Source organism: Microchirus variegatus, assembly GCF_963457635.1.
Source record: "Microchirus variegatus genome assembly, chromosome: 3".
Taxonomy (NCBI): Eukaryota; Metazoa; Chordata; class Actinopteri; order Pleuronectiformes; family Soleidae; genus Microchirus; species Microchirus variegatus.
The window spans coordinates 29,151,178-29,168,721 of record NC_139804.1 but is presented as its reverse complement, the minus strand read 5'-3'; the positions used below and the strand labels follow the sequence as shown (position 1 = coordinate 29,168,721).

The 17,544-nt window shown below is 42.2% G+C and overlaps 2 protein-coding genes across 2 annotated transcripts; one reads left to right on the top strand and one right to left on the bottom strand.

Annotated features, from left to right (window-relative positions):
- Positions 1-515: 515 nt before the first annotated feature.
- scarf1 (scavenger receptor class F, member 1) lies at positions 516-10,539 on the top strand (the record flags this gene model as incomplete). The annotated part of the gene is made up of 11 exons (XM_083886430.1): positions 516-616; positions 1,173-1,234; positions 1,353-1,454; positions 3,048-3,588; positions 4,093-4,311; positions 5,678-5,806; positions 6,320-6,426; positions 6,521-6,632; positions 7,397-7,521; positions 7,917-8,054; positions 9,300-10,539. The coding sequence occupies 11 exons, from the start codon at positions 516-518 to the stop codon at positions 10,400-10,402; spliced, it is 2,739 nt and encodes a 912-aa protein (XP_083742556.1). The 3' UTR covers positions 10,403-10,539.
- Positions 10,540-12,071: 1,532 nt separating this feature from the next.
- vtna (vitronectin a) lies at positions 12,072-16,774 on the bottom strand (the record flags this gene model as incomplete). The annotated part of the gene is made up of 8 exons (XM_083886945.1): positions 12,072-12,190; positions 13,042-13,557; positions 13,647-13,799; positions 13,900-14,056; positions 14,154-14,293; positions 15,129-15,611; positions 15,705-15,824; positions 16,711-16,774. 8 exons carry the CDS (start codon positions 16,772-16,774, stop codon positions 12,072-12,074), a joined length of 1,752 nt encoding a protein of 583 aa, XP_083743071.1.
- Positions 16,775-17,544: the final 770 nt, after the last annotated feature.

Sequence of the window (17,544 nt, the reverse complement as noted above, 5' to 3'; positions counted from 1 at the left end):
AACTTCAAGCATTGTTTTTACCAACATAGCAAGATAATGTCATCAGCTTCCTATTAATACAGTTATTACTATATAATTACCGTATTGTTACTGTACTGTAATATCATGTGTAACTATGACACATAACGCTTTCTTCATCATCTCCTGGAATCTCAACAACACATTCTGGGAAAAGGGGTGGACATCAGTGGTGTGTGTGTGTGTGTGAGCTCCACCAGTGTGTGTGTGTGTGTGTGTGTGTGTGTGTTAGTGTTCAACCATCTTTAAAAAGCTCCGTGTCTGGCTGAATAGAAGGAAGTGGCTCTGACTTCCCCAGGAAATGGGAAGAGGAAACTCAAAAGGTTTAGACCTCTCGGGCTGAAGCGGAGCCACAAGAAGACTCTCACAGGAGAGAAAGAGAAAGAGAGAGAAGAGGAAGGAGGGAAGGGTGTAGGGTTTAGACACTGACTCTCACTCTGACTGGAAGGGAGAACAAGTGTAGAGGAACCAGGATTTGGTTTTGGACTAGTGTGGAGATGGTTTTTCTCCTCAGAGCTCTGAGCGCTCTGCTCTGCTGCTCCCTGTCCTCCTCACTCAGTCTGGATCCTGCTGGGAACAACGTCTGCCTCAAAGCCAGGTACAACTTCACCTTCACTCACAAAGTGTTGTCATTTTCATTTTCTGGTTAACAATGACGGCATTTTGGCATTGCTTGACCTACCGACTATTTAACTAAATACACTTATATTTTAAGGTTTCGGGAATACAGAATACAATAAAGAACAAAAAATGACAGTTACCTCCAAGTAGAAGACTCAAACAGCTGTTAAAAATCTCTCTGTCACTCAAACAGGAGAAAACTATTAAGAATTTAATGGAAATACAACTAAATTATCCTTTATTTGTAGTTGGTGGTGTAGCCATGACCGTGTTTATGTAAAAAAATATGATTTTGTAATGTAAGTAGGGCGCTTCAGCCTACACCCTTCTTGGGTTTGGAATTAAGATTTTTGTCCTTTTTGTTATTTTTTTATCTGGTGAAAATTGACTGAACTCAAACAATCAATAATTCAAATAAATTCAGTGTTCTTGGGACACATTATTTCTTTAGGAGATCGACCCTCCTGTGCCACTCAGAGTGTCGTTTTGTGTTTCAAAAATGTTGATTTTCTGTTGATTTTCTGCATATCCAGAGACTCCTCTACCCTCGTCTGTTGCACTGGATGGAGTCAAACGGGAAACGAATGCTCTATACGTGAGTTTTAACATCTTTTGCGCAGAAGTCTAGAAATGATGCTTTTGCCTTGTTTTTAACTGTTTACTGTTGTGTGTGTGTGTGTGTGTGTGTGTGTGTGTGTGTGTGCACCGTGCAGCTGTGTGTGAGGGCGAGCAGGCCTGCGTAAAGGAAGAGATCTGTGTGTATCCCGGCGTGTGTCGCTGTCCACCTGGTTACTTTGGAGCTCACTGTAAAACACGTGAGTGACACTGAACAGCACAGATGAATGATGGGTAATGTTTTCAGAGCTGCATTCAATAGTTTTATTGTGTTAAAAAAAAGACTCTCAATGGTCTTGTGAGATTAAAGTAATACTGCATTTTCAAAGTCAGTAAAACAGGGGTTCTCAAAGTTTTGATACCTAAAAAAACCCAGAAGGAAATCCCATTTGTAATCATTTTAATGACAAGATTGCAGTTCTACAGTTTACACTTATTGGTCTGTATCCAGTAATGTCCAATAAACATTTAATCAGTTTAGTAGCTCCTGGATTAAAACTATCAACTGTAATTCATTGCGGGCCGCCAGACATGTTTCTGCGGGCCGCCATTGGAACCAATGCAGTAAAAGGACCAAACCACTCCATTAGTGCTCTCTAGCAAAGTAATTTCTAAGGAAAGTCTGAGTGATTGATAAATATGTATTATTAAAGGTCCAATGTTCAATACCTGTGCACCAATAGTCATAACAGTCAAAGCAAAAGCAGTATTGACAGCTAATACTATAAGCTATCATGCTTATTTTATCACATCACAGATGAAGACAGACACTAACCCAAGTGCTAGTCCAGTATTAAACCTGTTTTAAATACACTCACCGGCCACTTTACACTAGACAATAGGGAGTGTGGTCTTCTGTAGCTGCAGCCCAGAAAGTGGTTGTTCTAGTTCATTATAAACCAGTCTGGTCATTCTCCTCTGACCTCCTCTGGCATCAACAGGGCATTTTCACCCAGAGAACTGCTGCTCGCTGTATGTTTTCTCTTTTTTCAGATTATACTGTGCATGAAAAGCCCAGTTCATCAGCAGTATCTGAAAAACTCCAGACCAGTTTGTCAATCATAATACCTTGCCACATGCAGCTTTTTTCCCTTTTTTTTTACATTTAATGAAGCATCTTTTTTGACAAAATAACTGCAATTTCAATAATATTATCCCTAAATTTATCATTTACACATAGCACACTTAGTTTAGTATAGTATTTCAAGAGCAACTAATCCTGCGGGCTGGATCAGACCCTCTGGCGGGCCGGTTCTGGCCCACGGGCCTTATGTTTGACACCTCTGGTGTCTACACTACCGTTGAAAATTTGGAGTCACTTATAAATGTCCTAATTTTTGAAGGAAAATCACTTTGTTTTCAATGAATATAACATTAAATGAATCAGAACTCTATACATTGTTAATGTGGTAAACGACTATTCTAGCTGCAAACGTCTAGTTTTTAATGGAATATGTACATAGGTGTATAGAGGCCCATTTCCAGTGTTCTAATGGTACATTGTGTTTGTTAATCACATTAGAAGGCTATTGGATGATTAGAAAACCCTTGTGCAATGATGTTAGCACAGCTGAAAACAGTTTTTCCTGGTTCTTTGACGATAGGGCAAAAGTATTATTTTGAATAAAAATCCTTATTTCTAATCTTGACAATGTCTTGACTATATTTTCTATTCATTTTGCAACTCTTTTGATGAATGAAAGTGTGACTTTTAATGGAAAACACACAAAAATGGCATAGGTATAATTATACAGTAGTGTATAATTAAAACATTTTAATTTTTGCTTATACAGGATGTCCGCCTGAGTTCTGGGGTTCAGACTGTCGTCAGGTATGCCGGTGCCACCCATACGGCCGCTGTCACGCTGCCACCGGCGAATGCACGTGCAACTCTAACCGCTGGGGTCCACTGTGCCAGTACGCGTGCAAGTGCACCCGCCACGGCCACTGCCACCCCGTGCACGGCAACTGCACCTGCGATGAAGGCTGGTGGACTTCCACCTGCTCCAAGCCGTGCCTGTGCGTCAGCGGTGGCTCAGTGGGCCCGGGCTGCGACCAGCTGACGGGCCGGTGTCAGTGCCAGCGAGGACACTGGGGGCTGAAGTGTCCCGTCACCTGCAGCTGTTACCTGTCGGACTGCAATCAGCGCACAGGTGTGTGTGACTGCGAGTCGGGCTGGTGGGGCCCCAGCTGTGACCGGCGATGCAACTGTGACCTCACGCACAGCAGCTGTGACCCCGTTAGCGGTCAGTGTCAGTGTCAGCCGGGCTTCCAGGGTGTCTACTGTAACCTGCCCTGTGAGTCTGGGAGGTATGGCAGCGGGTGTAAAATGAGGTAGGTGTGTGTGTGGGGGGGTGTAAGTGTACACACACATGTGTGTGCAGAGGCGATTCTAGGGTCTATAGGGGCCCTAAGCAAAAATTCCCAGGGGGCCCTTCCAACCAGGGTTCATCACCATTATGTTACAAATAATCTGACACCAACGAAAAATGTATGCGTTGAAAATGTATATTTTTTTCAAAATGAATGAAATAACATGGAAAAACCTTGTAATTAAAAAGTATGTGAAAATATGAATGTAAAGAACAATAAAATACTGTAAGAAGCTTTTAAAAACTATATAAACTTAGTAAAAAGAATACATTACACTGCAAATACGGGGAGGCGGCTGGTCACTGCACATTTCACTAAAAACAGCCCTCAGTCTCTGAGTGTCGGGGGCCCCCTATCGGCTCGGGCCCCCAAGCAGTTGCCCGCCGTGCCTGTTTACAAGCTGTGCCTCTGTGTGTGTGTGTGTTTTTTTTTTTTATGTCATTTTCTATCACTTTGTCCGTATAGCTGTGGGTACTGTAAAGACAACCAGATCTGCTCTGACACTGACGGAGCCTGTGCGGCCTGTGAGCCTGGCTGGAACGGGACGTCGTGTGACCGCCCCTGCCCGAGCGGTTTTTACGGCGACGGCTGCCAAGCACAGTGTCCACGCTGCAGGAAAAATGAACCATGTGACCCCAAAACTGGAAAATGCTGGAGTTGTGACCCTGGATGGACTGGACCCAGGTGTGCAAATATGTTTTTTTAATTTTTTGTAACACTTTATAAGGTTTTCTGTCACAAATACAAATGCACTTGTAAAACTAAATCTTTCAATTAATATTTGGCAAAATCAGCAACTCCCCCTACTGTTGACACAGAGAATCAATACATAAAACCAAACCAAACCAAACCAAAAATCTAAAAATGTGCACAATCTTTGGGGGAGATGCAAAATTCGCTCCTGTAATACAAAGATTTGACTTTTATATGTAAAAAACACAGCATTAAATAAAATAAACAAATACATATCAAACAAATAATAATGTAAATCAACAGAGGCACCCGGAAACAAGGTAATAAAAATGGTTTATAAATAAAATATAAAGTTAAATAATCACATCTGACGACTATGGAAAAAACTTTGAAAAAACTTTGGTAAAAATGGGGAGAAAAATTCTAAATAAACTATCCATTTTTAGTCAATTGCTCTTGGGGGCCCTCTAGTGGTCACGGGGCCCTAAGCAGCGGTTTAGTTCGCTTATGCCTTGGGACGGCCCTGTTAAGTACACACTGTTAGCATTAGTTAAGCATTCATAAATATTGAATTCATCATTTATAACGCATGAATACTCATTAGTATGTAGTTTATAAACAGTTTACTCATCCCATCAGCTGAAGCTGTGTCCAATATAGCTGCTGTACTCAAGCAGCAAAATCAGCATCCACCTCCAACAAACTCAGCGTAAAAGTACCACTATTTTGATGACATTTAACCTAAGTAGATGTAAAAGTACTGGTCTAAAATGTACTGAAATTAAAGTAAAAAAAAGTAGCCTGTTTACGAATGTACTCAGAGTAAAAGTTACTTAGTTATTTTTTTCCACACAAATCTCACATGAGTTGTTTTTAATGAGTTACAAAGTAAATTTCTGACAGAGTAAAATATTTAAACATGTAATGTATCAGTCAGAATGGGTCAAAGGTCACAACATTCACCTGTCCTCGGTAATGGATGTGATTTAGTGAAGTACCTTTCTACCTCTGCCTAAATCCAACAAATCACAAATACTTGTAATGTGTTTTTCTCTATTATTCAACTAATTTACTACAAAGCTTTTCAAATAAATTCCGCAGAAAATGTATTACTAGGACATTTAGTCCAGCCTGTGCTTATTATTAGACAATTGGAGGAAAAAAAGTATTAATTTTTGCAGTTTTTATTATGAGCAATTTGTCTTTATGGTCCGTAGAAATTATTTAAACCTCAATCTGTGTGAATCTGTGTTATGACCCCAGTCTTTGCATATTTTACACTTCCACAGCAGTTTTGAAAATGAGTAGCGAGTCTGTGTGTTTGTGTATTAGTGTCGTAACGCCCTGTCTCACCCAGATGTGAGGACGCCTGCTCTGACAGAACATTTGGAGACGCCTGCAGCTTCCTGTGTAATCCCTGTATCCATGGTAACTGTCATCATGTGACAGGAAGATGTGTCTGTGAGCCAGGCTTCCAGGGAGAGAGGTGAGCAGCAGAGCTCATATTATCTTATATATAATGGTTGTGAGGGGCAGCAGAGTGTGGGAATCATGTGTTACAGAAATACTTGTGAACAAGTGAAATTCTGTCACATTGTTCACTGATCATCGAGATCAGCGTTTCTCACTCTCACTAATCCTGAGGAGCCACTGTCCTCCATGTTTTAGGTGTTTCCCTGCTACGACACACCTAAAAAAACAATTTTTTTTCCAAAAATTAATTTCCTCTGGCAAATCTGAGCTATATTTATTCAACACAGACAAAATGGCTTGATAATAAGAAAGTGGAAATGGTGCAAAATGTCCCTCGGAACTCTAAAAATAATCACACCTTTTAGTTCTGTTCTCTGTTGAGACCACGCTGTTTATTATTAGTCAGTAGAACTTCCAGTGTTTGTTGAACAGACTAACGTCACTCAACACTCGATTGTTTGTTTGCCGTGATGATGCAATTGTGGGATTTCTTTCTTTTCCTTTTTTTTTTCTTGTATTTTCTCAGCTGTAACAGCAGCTGTTCTGCCCTTCAGTTCGGCCTCAACTGCTCCTCCGTCTGTGACTGTGGCGAGGGAGTCGGCTGCCATCCAGTCACTGGAGTCTGCCCCAACAGTATGTCCTTCATCATCCATCCATCCATCCATCCATCCATCCATGCATGCATCATCCTCTTGCACATGGACCAGTCTCTGTGTTTGTGTCTCAGGTGGCAGGAGTGCTGTACTGGCAGGTGTTCTGGTCCCTCTGCTCCTGCTGCTGCTGGCCGTGCTCTGCTGCTGTTTGTGTTGTGGAGAAGGTCCTGTCCGTGGCAAAGACAGGTCTGTGCCGCACAGTCATCCACTCTCTTTGAGTAGAAGATAGAAATAACCAGGAGTGCAGGGTTACTCTACAGCAGAATGTCTAGTAATGTTAGATTTTGTAAAAAATCAGTACATGTTAGTACACATAAACTTTAACAGGGGCATAGAGATTCTTTTGAAAATACAGATTATCATTGAAACACTTTAGATTAGGGAACACATTCACCATTATCTAGGTGTTTACTAACATGCATATAAGTAGCATACTAGCCCTTTATTAGTAAATATTAAGCACGTATTAACACCTTATGTAAAAAAAAAAATCTTAATTCATGTCGTAAAGAGGTAGAATAAGGTGTTATATTTTTTAGTGGCAATGAATGAACAGATCACAACATGACTATTAGACCTTCTGCAACCCCCATTACCTAAATTGCCCTGAAAACTCGTTTATATATGAATTGAAGGGAGGCTGGAAACTTCTGCCCACTGTTACCGAAACAGTGACTTGTAATCTGCTCTGCATAGGAATGGAATATGCAAATATCAACAAATGACCTGCACCCTGAAAAAACACAGACTCGGAAAGAAACCTCACAAAAGCAGGTTTTTATTTAGTGCAGGCTATCCTGGACGTTTCAGCCTTCACATACACTTAAGCCACTGTAAATAAAGATATTTTCTTTTGTTCTGTTCTTACAATCAGCACAGATTCAGCGTTGGCGGCGTGGTACAGCACATATACATATAACTGATATACTTTCTAATCTTAACTCCTATAGTGCGACTGTGGCTGAGGGAGGATTGTCTGTTCGGATGAAATATCACGTCTACAGCGTCCTGGCAAACATCAGCGCTGCTCTGCCCTGTATCTCCAACTGGTCCTCTGGTCTGCCTCGTGTCACTGGTCAGTCTGACAACACAATGCAATAAGCGCACACTAATTCACGTGCAGCACGTGATGTACTGTATTGTAAATCACGACAAAGGAAATGATGTTCATTGTTATCTGAGTTATGCATTTTTGAAGTTAAAATAATGTAGATAATATAGAAATGTTTTATTTAACTATTGTTCAATTGAATTTAATTGGTTTCAACTGTTTAATTTATTTCAAAATCCCCCACAACTGCATTAACAGTATAATACAACACACACTTCAAACTGAAAATATGAAGTTGACGGGGTTTGTATAGATTTGCCTAACATTTCCTTCTCTATTCATACCACACACACACACACACACACACACACACACACACACACACACACACACACACACACACACACACACACACACAGTGTCTCACCACGACCCAGAGCTGACCTTCAACCACAGCTTCATCGAGCCTCCGTCTTCAGGCTGGGTGACCGAGGGCTCGTCCTTCGACAGCGATGTGGAAGAGGGAGAGGCTCTCTACTGTGTCCCTCCAAGAGAAGGTACACGGACACTTTTTTTTGTCCACAAAACGTTCATTGCCCATCATTGTGGTGGTGAGCAGAAGTGCCCACAAGGTCGTTCACATGCAGCATCTCTTACACACACAAAAAAACACAAAGAAATACAGACAAATGAGAGTGACCCAGTTTTCTAGGAGGAAATTATCCAAACTTTTTGGAAGCGAATGCTTTCAACACGCCTTTTGACAGTCGGACAAAAGAAGTCAAAGTCAACTTGATTGTCATTTCACTGCATGTACAGGACATATACATTGAATTGAAATAGCGCCTCCCTCTGCCCCTACGGTGTATACATATAAGCTCAAGGAATTTAAAGAACTAAAGTAGCATTTAACATTAAATATAAGCATAAAATAAATATATAGATAATATGAAGCAAATTACAATATAATATACAAACAAGAGGTAGAGTTAAAAAAAAACAACCAAAAAAAAAAGTCTATCTATAGACACATTTATACACATCAGAGTCTTTGTCGACTCTGAAATAAACCTTGATCCTCCATCATTTAGACCAGGGTTTCTCACTCCTGGTTCTGGGGAGCCACTGTCCTGCACGTTTCCCTGCTCCAACACACCTTATTCAAATGATATCAGGCTTCAGCAGAGCTTATTGACGAGCTGACCATTTGAATCAGGTTTGTTAGAGCAGGGAAACATCTAAAACATGTGGAACAGTGGCTCCCCAGGACCAGGAGTGAGTCAGATAAAGCTCCTGAATCAGTTGGTGAAGGAGAGGATGCATCCAAACTCAGCAAGTTATTTTCCTCCTTGTCCTCTACATGCATCTAACAGCACTGGTAATCTATTTTCTATAGATATCTATTTTCAGTGATTTAATACAGTCTCTGTGAGAAGTTTAAGAGAGAACGTAACATTAAATTGTGGGTGATTTGAGTGGAGCAATTAGTTTTATTAGTGGAGACGTTGACAAACGTTCAGAAATTGCTATGTAATGAGCAACACAATGCATATTGATATATTTGACTATGATTCGGTTATTTATTTCTGGAATCTCAACTCTCAAAGTAGGCGTTTAGGCTTGTGTCCTATTCACAGGAGCCACGCTCCCCTTCACTCCCTCCTAATTCGAACCATGAGCTGTGGCAACTTCACTCATCTCAGCAGGTCCCATGTTCTGTCTGGTAGAGTTTTCAGATGCTGTATTTGAATGACCCCTAATTCATGCCCTTTGTCGTCTGTGTCCGTCCCTGACTGTGACAGACATCCCAGCGGTGGCAGGCGGTGAGTTCCAGGAGATGAGCTCAAAGTGTAACATGTTCTTAGACCCGTCTGGCTTCAGCAGTGAGGACATCACCTCGCCTTTCAACATCCCACGTACATCCAGCATTGCCAAGTCAAAGAGGCCGTCTGTCTCTTTTGCAGAGGGCACGCGCTTCAGCCCTAAAGAAAGACGTGGCTCTGCTCAGGACGCTCTCCCCCGCACCAAACCTAAAACCTCCTGGGGCGTTTTGATGCTGTCTGCCCTCCAAAGTCAGGGGAGTGCGGCGAGACCCGGAGAAGAAGACGCAGCAGAGGCTGCTGAGAAGGAAGATGCAGTGGATGCAACAGACAGCCAGGAGTCAATCTATGAAGCAGGGGACGAGGAAGAAGATAGAACCCCATCCCAAGCTACCTCCCAGGTCCCCGGCTCGGCAGGAAGAAGACAGACTACGCCCAACACAGCTGCCCAGAAAGGGAACCAGCTGCCAACATCTGGCTCCAGTGCTCAGGTCGCTGCTCCAGATAAAGTCACCACAGTGTACGTGACGGTGGGTAAAGCGGGCAGACCTGTCTCAGACACGAGCTCCGACGGCCCCGTTCAGGCCATGCTGCGAAGACTCGGCAGCATTCAGAGACAAAGAGAGCAGGACACCGGCAAGGTCAAGACCAAGGGAGGAGAGGGGATTAACAAGCCGCCGAGGAGGAAGCTCGGCGCTCGGGCGAGCGCGTGGGAGCAGGGAGGGCCATCAGGAGGGGAGGTTCCTGCTGCTGTGTGTAAGCCCATAAGGCGAAAGCACGCTGCCCACAACTCCTGCGACACGACAAACGCCAGTGACGTTCCACTGCCGGACAGCAGCACGCCGAAAAGGCCGCTGTCGTCCATTTTGAAAAGCGTGCCGGAGATGGTTTCGGGGTCAGCTCTGACGGCTGAGGGTGACACGAGGCACGAGGACTCCAGCGCAGGACAAACCGAGAGCAGCTACCTTACTGTGGGGCCAACAGGAGACGCCGCGAGTCTGACTGAGGTCATCGCCAACGAAGGAGCAGTGGTCAGTGGGAGTGATGAACCCTGCTATGAAAATGTCATGATTAACCACTCGTGAACCTCCACTAAACAACATCATCAGCAGGTCTGAGCTTAACACAGACGTCAGACTGTTTATAAAAATGGACAAAACTCTCTCTCACGTGGTGCAGCCTTCAGATTCAAGATTTGACCCACGTCAGTCAGTTTGTAAAGGTGGACATTCACAGACGTCACCTGCAACCAGGCACCTATTGGACTGCACTAGCTGTCAATCACGCTGGTGTCCACTCATATGCTGTGCTTTATTGTCCATTTCCCTATAAATGGGAACATACCAAACAAAACTGACAACATTTGAAACTTAGGAAAAGACGAGTGATTGAGATCAGGAAACTGTTACTTCCTGTGTTTCCCCCCTTTTAACTGGAAGACCATGTTCCTGTATACTTACATTTACTTATATAAAGTCTGTGATACAGACACAGCATTTATTTTTAACACGTGAAGAAGACCCCGAGATACTAGTACCGAACTTAGATACTAAGTGACCGAAAGAACGAGATCGCAAATACAAGTGGCCGAAATGAGTTTCTCAGAGTAGAACCGCTGCTCCTCCACAGAGAAGCCAGATAAGGTGGCTCGGGCATTTGGTTAGGATACCTCTTGTACGCCTCCCTGGTGAGGTGTTCCGGGCACGTCCCACTGGGAGTAGGCCCCCGGGGAAGACCCAGGACACGCTGGAGAGACTCTGTCTCTTTGTTGGCCTGGGAACACCTCGGTATTCCCCCCCGGAAGAGCTGGACGAAGTGGCCGGGGAGAGGGAAGTCTGGGCTTCTCTGCTCAAGCTGCTACCCCCGCGACCCGACCTTGGATAAGTGGTAGAAGATGGATGGATCGATCAGGTCCAGCTTGAGTCCTATAAGACACACCACTTGTTGCTTCCATCGTCTTTATTTTTATATGAAGAGAGTACTGCGACAAGTGAGTGAAAATGGCTTTTATTTGCTGCAGTAATGCACAAGTGTTTATACGTTATATGAGAACAAGTACTGTAATAGTTGTGTTTGCTTTAGTCAGAAAGGGGACAAACATAGAAACAGGAGTTCAGCACAGTGTTTACAGAATGAGAATCGGAAGACTTTCTGATGTCCTGACGTTTTATTTACCATGAAAAACAATGTTTTTTGCGAACAAAAACAAGTCGTGAATATGCAAACAAAAGTAAGTCCTTGCACATAATGTCCTGTTAAAGGCCGAACCATCAACCCTGGGTTGTTTTGTAAGGATTACAGTTTTACATTTTGTTAGAAAACTGGGATCCTGAAAGTGTTTTCACATCTACAACCAGTGACCTCTGACCTCATATCATGCTGCAAGGTTTTTATGACCTCTTGTGTCATACCTAGAGTGTTTTATATGTTCACATCACTGTATATATGTTCACAAATAATAATGAAGAGAAAAAAATACTCATAAACATGATGAATTTAACATACACTGTGAATGTATAAAATATGATTAAGTGTTTCAAATAAACATTGTTTTACAGTTTTACACTGACAGTCGTGTTTGATAAAGGAGGTCAGAGTTCAGAAGCTCAACCTGTTGAACTTTGGTCACAACGAGCGGCGCACGCATGGATTTCACTAATCGATATTCACTAAAGTTAATTTGTTACACTGAACATGTCTGAGTGAAAATGGACCACGTTTTAGTCAAAATGATCCATATAATACGGAACACTATTACTTCTCTGCTCCCTTGGTGTCTGAGCAGCCGAGCCAGAAGTTAGCGATGGATCTGGGATATGGAGGCACGGCAGGGTCCACTCTCTTGGTACTCAGGTCCACTCTGTAGTATTTATCTAGAAGACACATAAACAAGGCAGTCAGTCATTATGTCTTGTACCATAACGGCATGTTTTTCTCCGGTTAAAGAATATGAACTTGTGGCTTTTGTGTCAATTTCTAACTGAAAGCACTACCAGCACTCTTAAAAACAACATAAGTCAAGGTCATGAGCAGAAATACACAAACAGTGAGTGTAATAGTGAGGCATGTGTTTCTTTTTCATGTGGACTAATACACAGCATGTGAAACGAGTTATACTGAGCTTTTATAACATGAATGACTTCCCCTTCACTGCACATTAACTAACTCTTCATCCCTTCATTTAAAAGTTTTTTCTTTGTTGTTTATATACACTAATACGCTACCTCTATGTACTCTCTTCACCCCTGGTTTAATGAATTTTCCCAATTTGACAATAAATTGCGTTTGATTTGATAATGTCCATGAGGATATGATAGATATCCAATAAGAAATACTGTTGTTGTTGTTGTTGCAGCTTCTCTGTTCATAAAAAGTGATGCTTGACAAAGTCTTTTCTCCATTGTATGTCCAACTCAATCATATATTTAATAATTTACACATGTTTGTGTATATATAATATAATTTTAAATAAAAAAATTAATAACTTTTAGGTTTTGGACACCATTTTCTGATCTTACGTCATTTTAAACAAAAAAAAATTCAGATAAAGGGATGTTATTGTGAGTAGCAGGGCTGACGGTAATCTCAGTGTTTGTGTACACAGGACATTCATGTAAGGCCATACGGAACAACTCTGGTTGCAACATTCTGAGGTCTAAAGGTGAAGTGGATAAATATTGTGTTGCAACTGTTTTGTCTGCGGCTGAATCTCTCCTCGTGTTACCTCCTTTAAAGAAGAAGACGCTCTGGATGGGCAGATTCCTCTGTCTGTCCCAGTACGACCGGTCGTATCTGGAGTCGTAGTTGCCCCTGTTGTTCTGGTTGTATCGGTCTCTCCGTCTGTCCTGGTCCCAGTCCTGGTCCCACCTTCTGTCCCAGTCTCTCCCCAACCTCTCCTCCATTTCCATTCTCCTCTCTGCCAACCTCCGTTCCAGCTCCATCCCCCTTTCGACAATCTCCTTCATCCCCTGCTCAGCCATGGTGCCCCAGAAGGGTGAACGGCTTTGCCTCCTGTGACCCCACTGTTGTCCATACTGTTGTCCATACTGTTGTCCATACTGCTGTCCGTACTGCTGTCCGTACTGCTGGCTCCACCACTGGTCACGGTTGTAGTCGTTGCGGCGTGGTGCCGTCCTCCGGGGAGTCACATAGATCCTGCCTGCCATGGCAGCATCCACCGGGGACTTAAGGCCCTTCCAGTCTTTGTTGATGAAGTGGTGATGGTCATGATGCTGAGGCACTGAAGTAAGATAGAATAAAAAACCATGAAACTAAAATTAAAGAAACCTGCCTCCAGTCCAGGAAATTCAGAGATGATCAACAACTCACAGTCAGAGAAGAGCTCGCTGAAGAAACTTTCATAGTTGTTGTCGTATAAGTCAGTGTAGCGCCTGAAGAGCGTGGATGGGAACCTCTCAGACATGGTGATACACTCCCCATGTGACGGCTGGTGCAAGAACTCATACATGTAATACTGATCGTCTGGGGAAAGCAAAAAGAAGCCGTGACATTTCAGTATCTTTTTTGTACTTATATATATATATATACATATATATATATATATATGACGACTTATCTGCACCTTTGAAAAAATAAATTCTCTCTTTTCCGTGGTGACCAGAGGCAGGGAGGGCAAAAGCTGCATCCACGTGATCAGGGATTTTGTCAAAGCCCACGTTGATAGCTCGAGGATAATCATCTTCCAGGGCGCCATTATCAAACCTCCAGTACTTGTTTCCCTATTGATTCATTTAAACAGTAATTTAATCACAGCAATAGTCTTCTCACAAGCTGGTCAAATCAATAACGGATCATTTTCCGTGTGTCGTCCCCCACCTTGAAGATGTAGGTCTTTCCTTGACAGTTGACTCGAGTGAAAGCAGCATCGATTGGACCGTCCATGCCCCACACGTCCTTAATGAGCTTTGGATAACCAGGCGCAACGGACTTGTTGTCCAGCTCAAAAAAATACTTCCCTAGGAGACGCACACAAGTAATTCCTCTACTTAACAAAGCCACACACCTCATGAAGACGCCAATATTCAGGGTTCATACACATGTTCTACACTCTTAGAAATAAGGGATCCAAAAGTGTCCTTCTACAAGGGCTGAGGTTCTACCTGGAACCATTTGCTTCTGAAAAACCCTTTCCCAAAGAAAGGGTTTTTCAAGGGTTCTTGGTAACGCCAATGGTTCCAGTAAGAACCATTTTGATCCAGAGAACCCTTTAAACACCCTTTCCTGAATAAAGGGTTTTAAAAGGGTTCCAGGTGGAACCTTTATAAAAAGGTTCTACCTGAAGCCAAAAAGGGTTCTCCTATGAGGACAAGCCGAAGAACCTTATATGGTTCTACTTAGCACTTTTATTTCTAAGAGTGTAAGGCTGTATTCAAGCATTTTTCAAGCAATTTTAAGGTCAGTTTTCATGCTTTTCCGGCCCCTTAAAGCTGCAATACATGTATACTTGTATGAATACGTACAAACTCAAAATGATTGTATAATAACCACACCCAAGCGAGGTCCAACACAACATTGAAATTTAAAGCATTTCCAAGGATTTCAAGTTGAGGATGTTCTCCTAAATTAAAAAGGCGAACAATAAGCTTATAGCAAACGGGCAAAAAGCTGTAGAAAAACCAAACATGCATCTCAAATAAGGGGAACAAATTAAAAGCCACTGCCTTGCTCTTGCTATTCTTGGGCTTTGTATTATTAAATCTAAACGTGGCTGTGTAGATAAGTGCTTCCCAGAGCCATACTTCTGCCTGATGTCATTGTAAGAACAAGAGGGTTAGGTCAATAATCGCTCACCTCTGAAGGCAAATATAGAGCCATTTTTCAGCTGCATAAAAGAGTCAAAAGGTCTCCCACTGCAGACTTCAGCGTCTGGGTCAGGGGCTTCAGTGGGGCCTGTGGTGACAGCTGAGACAGTTGTCGTCTCAGCTCCTGTATCAGCCTCAGGCAGTCGGGTTGTGAAGAGGACCTTCTTTGTAGGTCGGACAGTGGGTGTAGTGGGTGTAGTGGGTGTAGTGGGTGTAGTGGGTGTAGTGGGTGTCCTCTGTCTAACGGGGACTCTCTGAACCATGGTGTCTGTGCGTCGCGGCGGTTTGCTCATTTCCACTGAGGTCTCTGGAGGCTGCTGTGGTCTGAAGTCTGAGGCGGGCTGTGGTGTGGGTGTCACGTGACGACCGCCTGTGGTGGAAGACCGTCTGGAAGAGGGTGTGGTGCCTTCAGTCGCTCCATCATCATCACTATCATCATCATCCTCTGCGAAAGAAAATGTGTCTCCGCGAGCTGAAAAAGCGGGATAAAAATGAAATAATTAAGAATATCATCATCCTTTTTTTTTTTTACACCACTTGACAGTTGAGCAGAGAGGCGTCTTACTCATCATCCCACAGGTGACGTCAAAGTCAGAGCAGCAGCTCTTGTAATACTTGCACATGGAGTCACACTGGCACTGCCTCTGAGCGTCAAAGCCATTGTCACAGCGGCCCATACAGGACTCTTCAAACAAGATGAAAACAAAACATGTTATCTCTCTTATTTCATTTGTATAGTCTTCCTCTGACCTGATAAACTGCCTTCTTTAGATCATAAATCTCAATTTGAATGGAATAACAGCATTTTCCCTCTCTGTATATTAAATACATGTATACTTTTCTGGCTTTATGTGATGGGCTTTCTCTAAAAATTGTATTTGTTTTAATTGATTTCACACAAAATATCAGAAGAATGACAAGAAATTGTAGTAAAACGTTACGAGTGAGGGTGTGGTAGAAACCAATGGGGGCTTACATGAAAACCACATCCACAAAGATAGTATCTGTATAGACTATATTAGTTGACACTTAAAAATCATTAAGATGTTTTAAAAATTAAACAAGAGAAGAACAAGGGATTTAAACAAGAGGTGGGTAATCTGTATCAGTCAGTATCAGTATTGGTCCGATACTGGTCAAAATCACTGAATTGGACATCGGACAGATAAAATGTTTAAATCCAAAAAGCCTATAAATCACATGCTTCACTATGTACAGACTGTAAAATATGTAAATACAAATCAGCAAAAGCATTTTAGTCATGTCATGTTTGGACTGTTTATTTCTTCTTTTTGGGGAGACCAATATTTGTTGCACAGTTTGAGAAGTATGGCTTTGAAACGACTCAGCACAAATGTGTTCTTAACTGCGTCATACGTCAAAAATGGTCTAAAATGACTGTATCGGACTAGTATCGGTAGATTTTCGAGTTTGTGATATCGGTATCAGGAAAAAAAGAATTGTGTTATTTGTAAATAGTTTTAACATGAGTAAATATAAACAACCGAATATTACACTGCTGCATCCCCTCTTTACTGTACATACACTGGTTAAACTTTAATGTTACTCACCTTCAGCAGCCAAAGCGTGAGCGAGCAGAGCGAGCAGCGGGACGACGACCTGCCGCATCTTCATGTTGCCAGTGCTGTGTGAGAGCAGAGAATGAGAGAGTAATGATGGACTGTACGCTCACGATCATTGGAAACATGTGTCAGTCACCCCCCAGTCCCTGTTTACTTAACTCTATTTGGCAAACCTCTGTCTCTTACTGGAGCTAATAATAAACAGACACAGAAAAGAGTTCAACAGGAAATAGAAGTTAAAACCACATGATTGTCTGCTGACTTCACAACAAACCTCTCAAACTCTCATTTTAAATGTAGAAAAAAGTTATGTAAAAACAAAATACTCAAAGCAAACTTAAAACATTACTTTCATTCTTTATATTTTTTTAAATTATATTTGGAGACAAAGTCATATATTAATAATCAAAGTCAATGGTCATCATTTTTTTCATCTCAGTTTCTTTCTTTCTTTTTAAATAAAGTCAACACTTCCTCCCATGGCCCATTTTAATTGCCTGCTGGTGTTTTTCGGCTCCAAACAATATTCCTATTTAATTTCTACAGCTACAAAAACATGATACATATTTTCATTATAGATTTAAGTTAATTTAATTTTCAATAAAACAAAATAACCCAGAGTTTTGCAAGCAACACTCGAACCTGAGAGAGTTCAAATTAGGTGAACTATTTACACCCCCACGAGAGTGGTATGACCCACTCTACTGCGGAATGGTCCACTTTAGGAAGTGGGAACACACCTGTTGCTAATTAGTGCAGATGCTAGCCTAGCATCACAGAGAGACGTTAGCTTGTGCTGCAGCAGGTTCCTTGTTTTGGGGG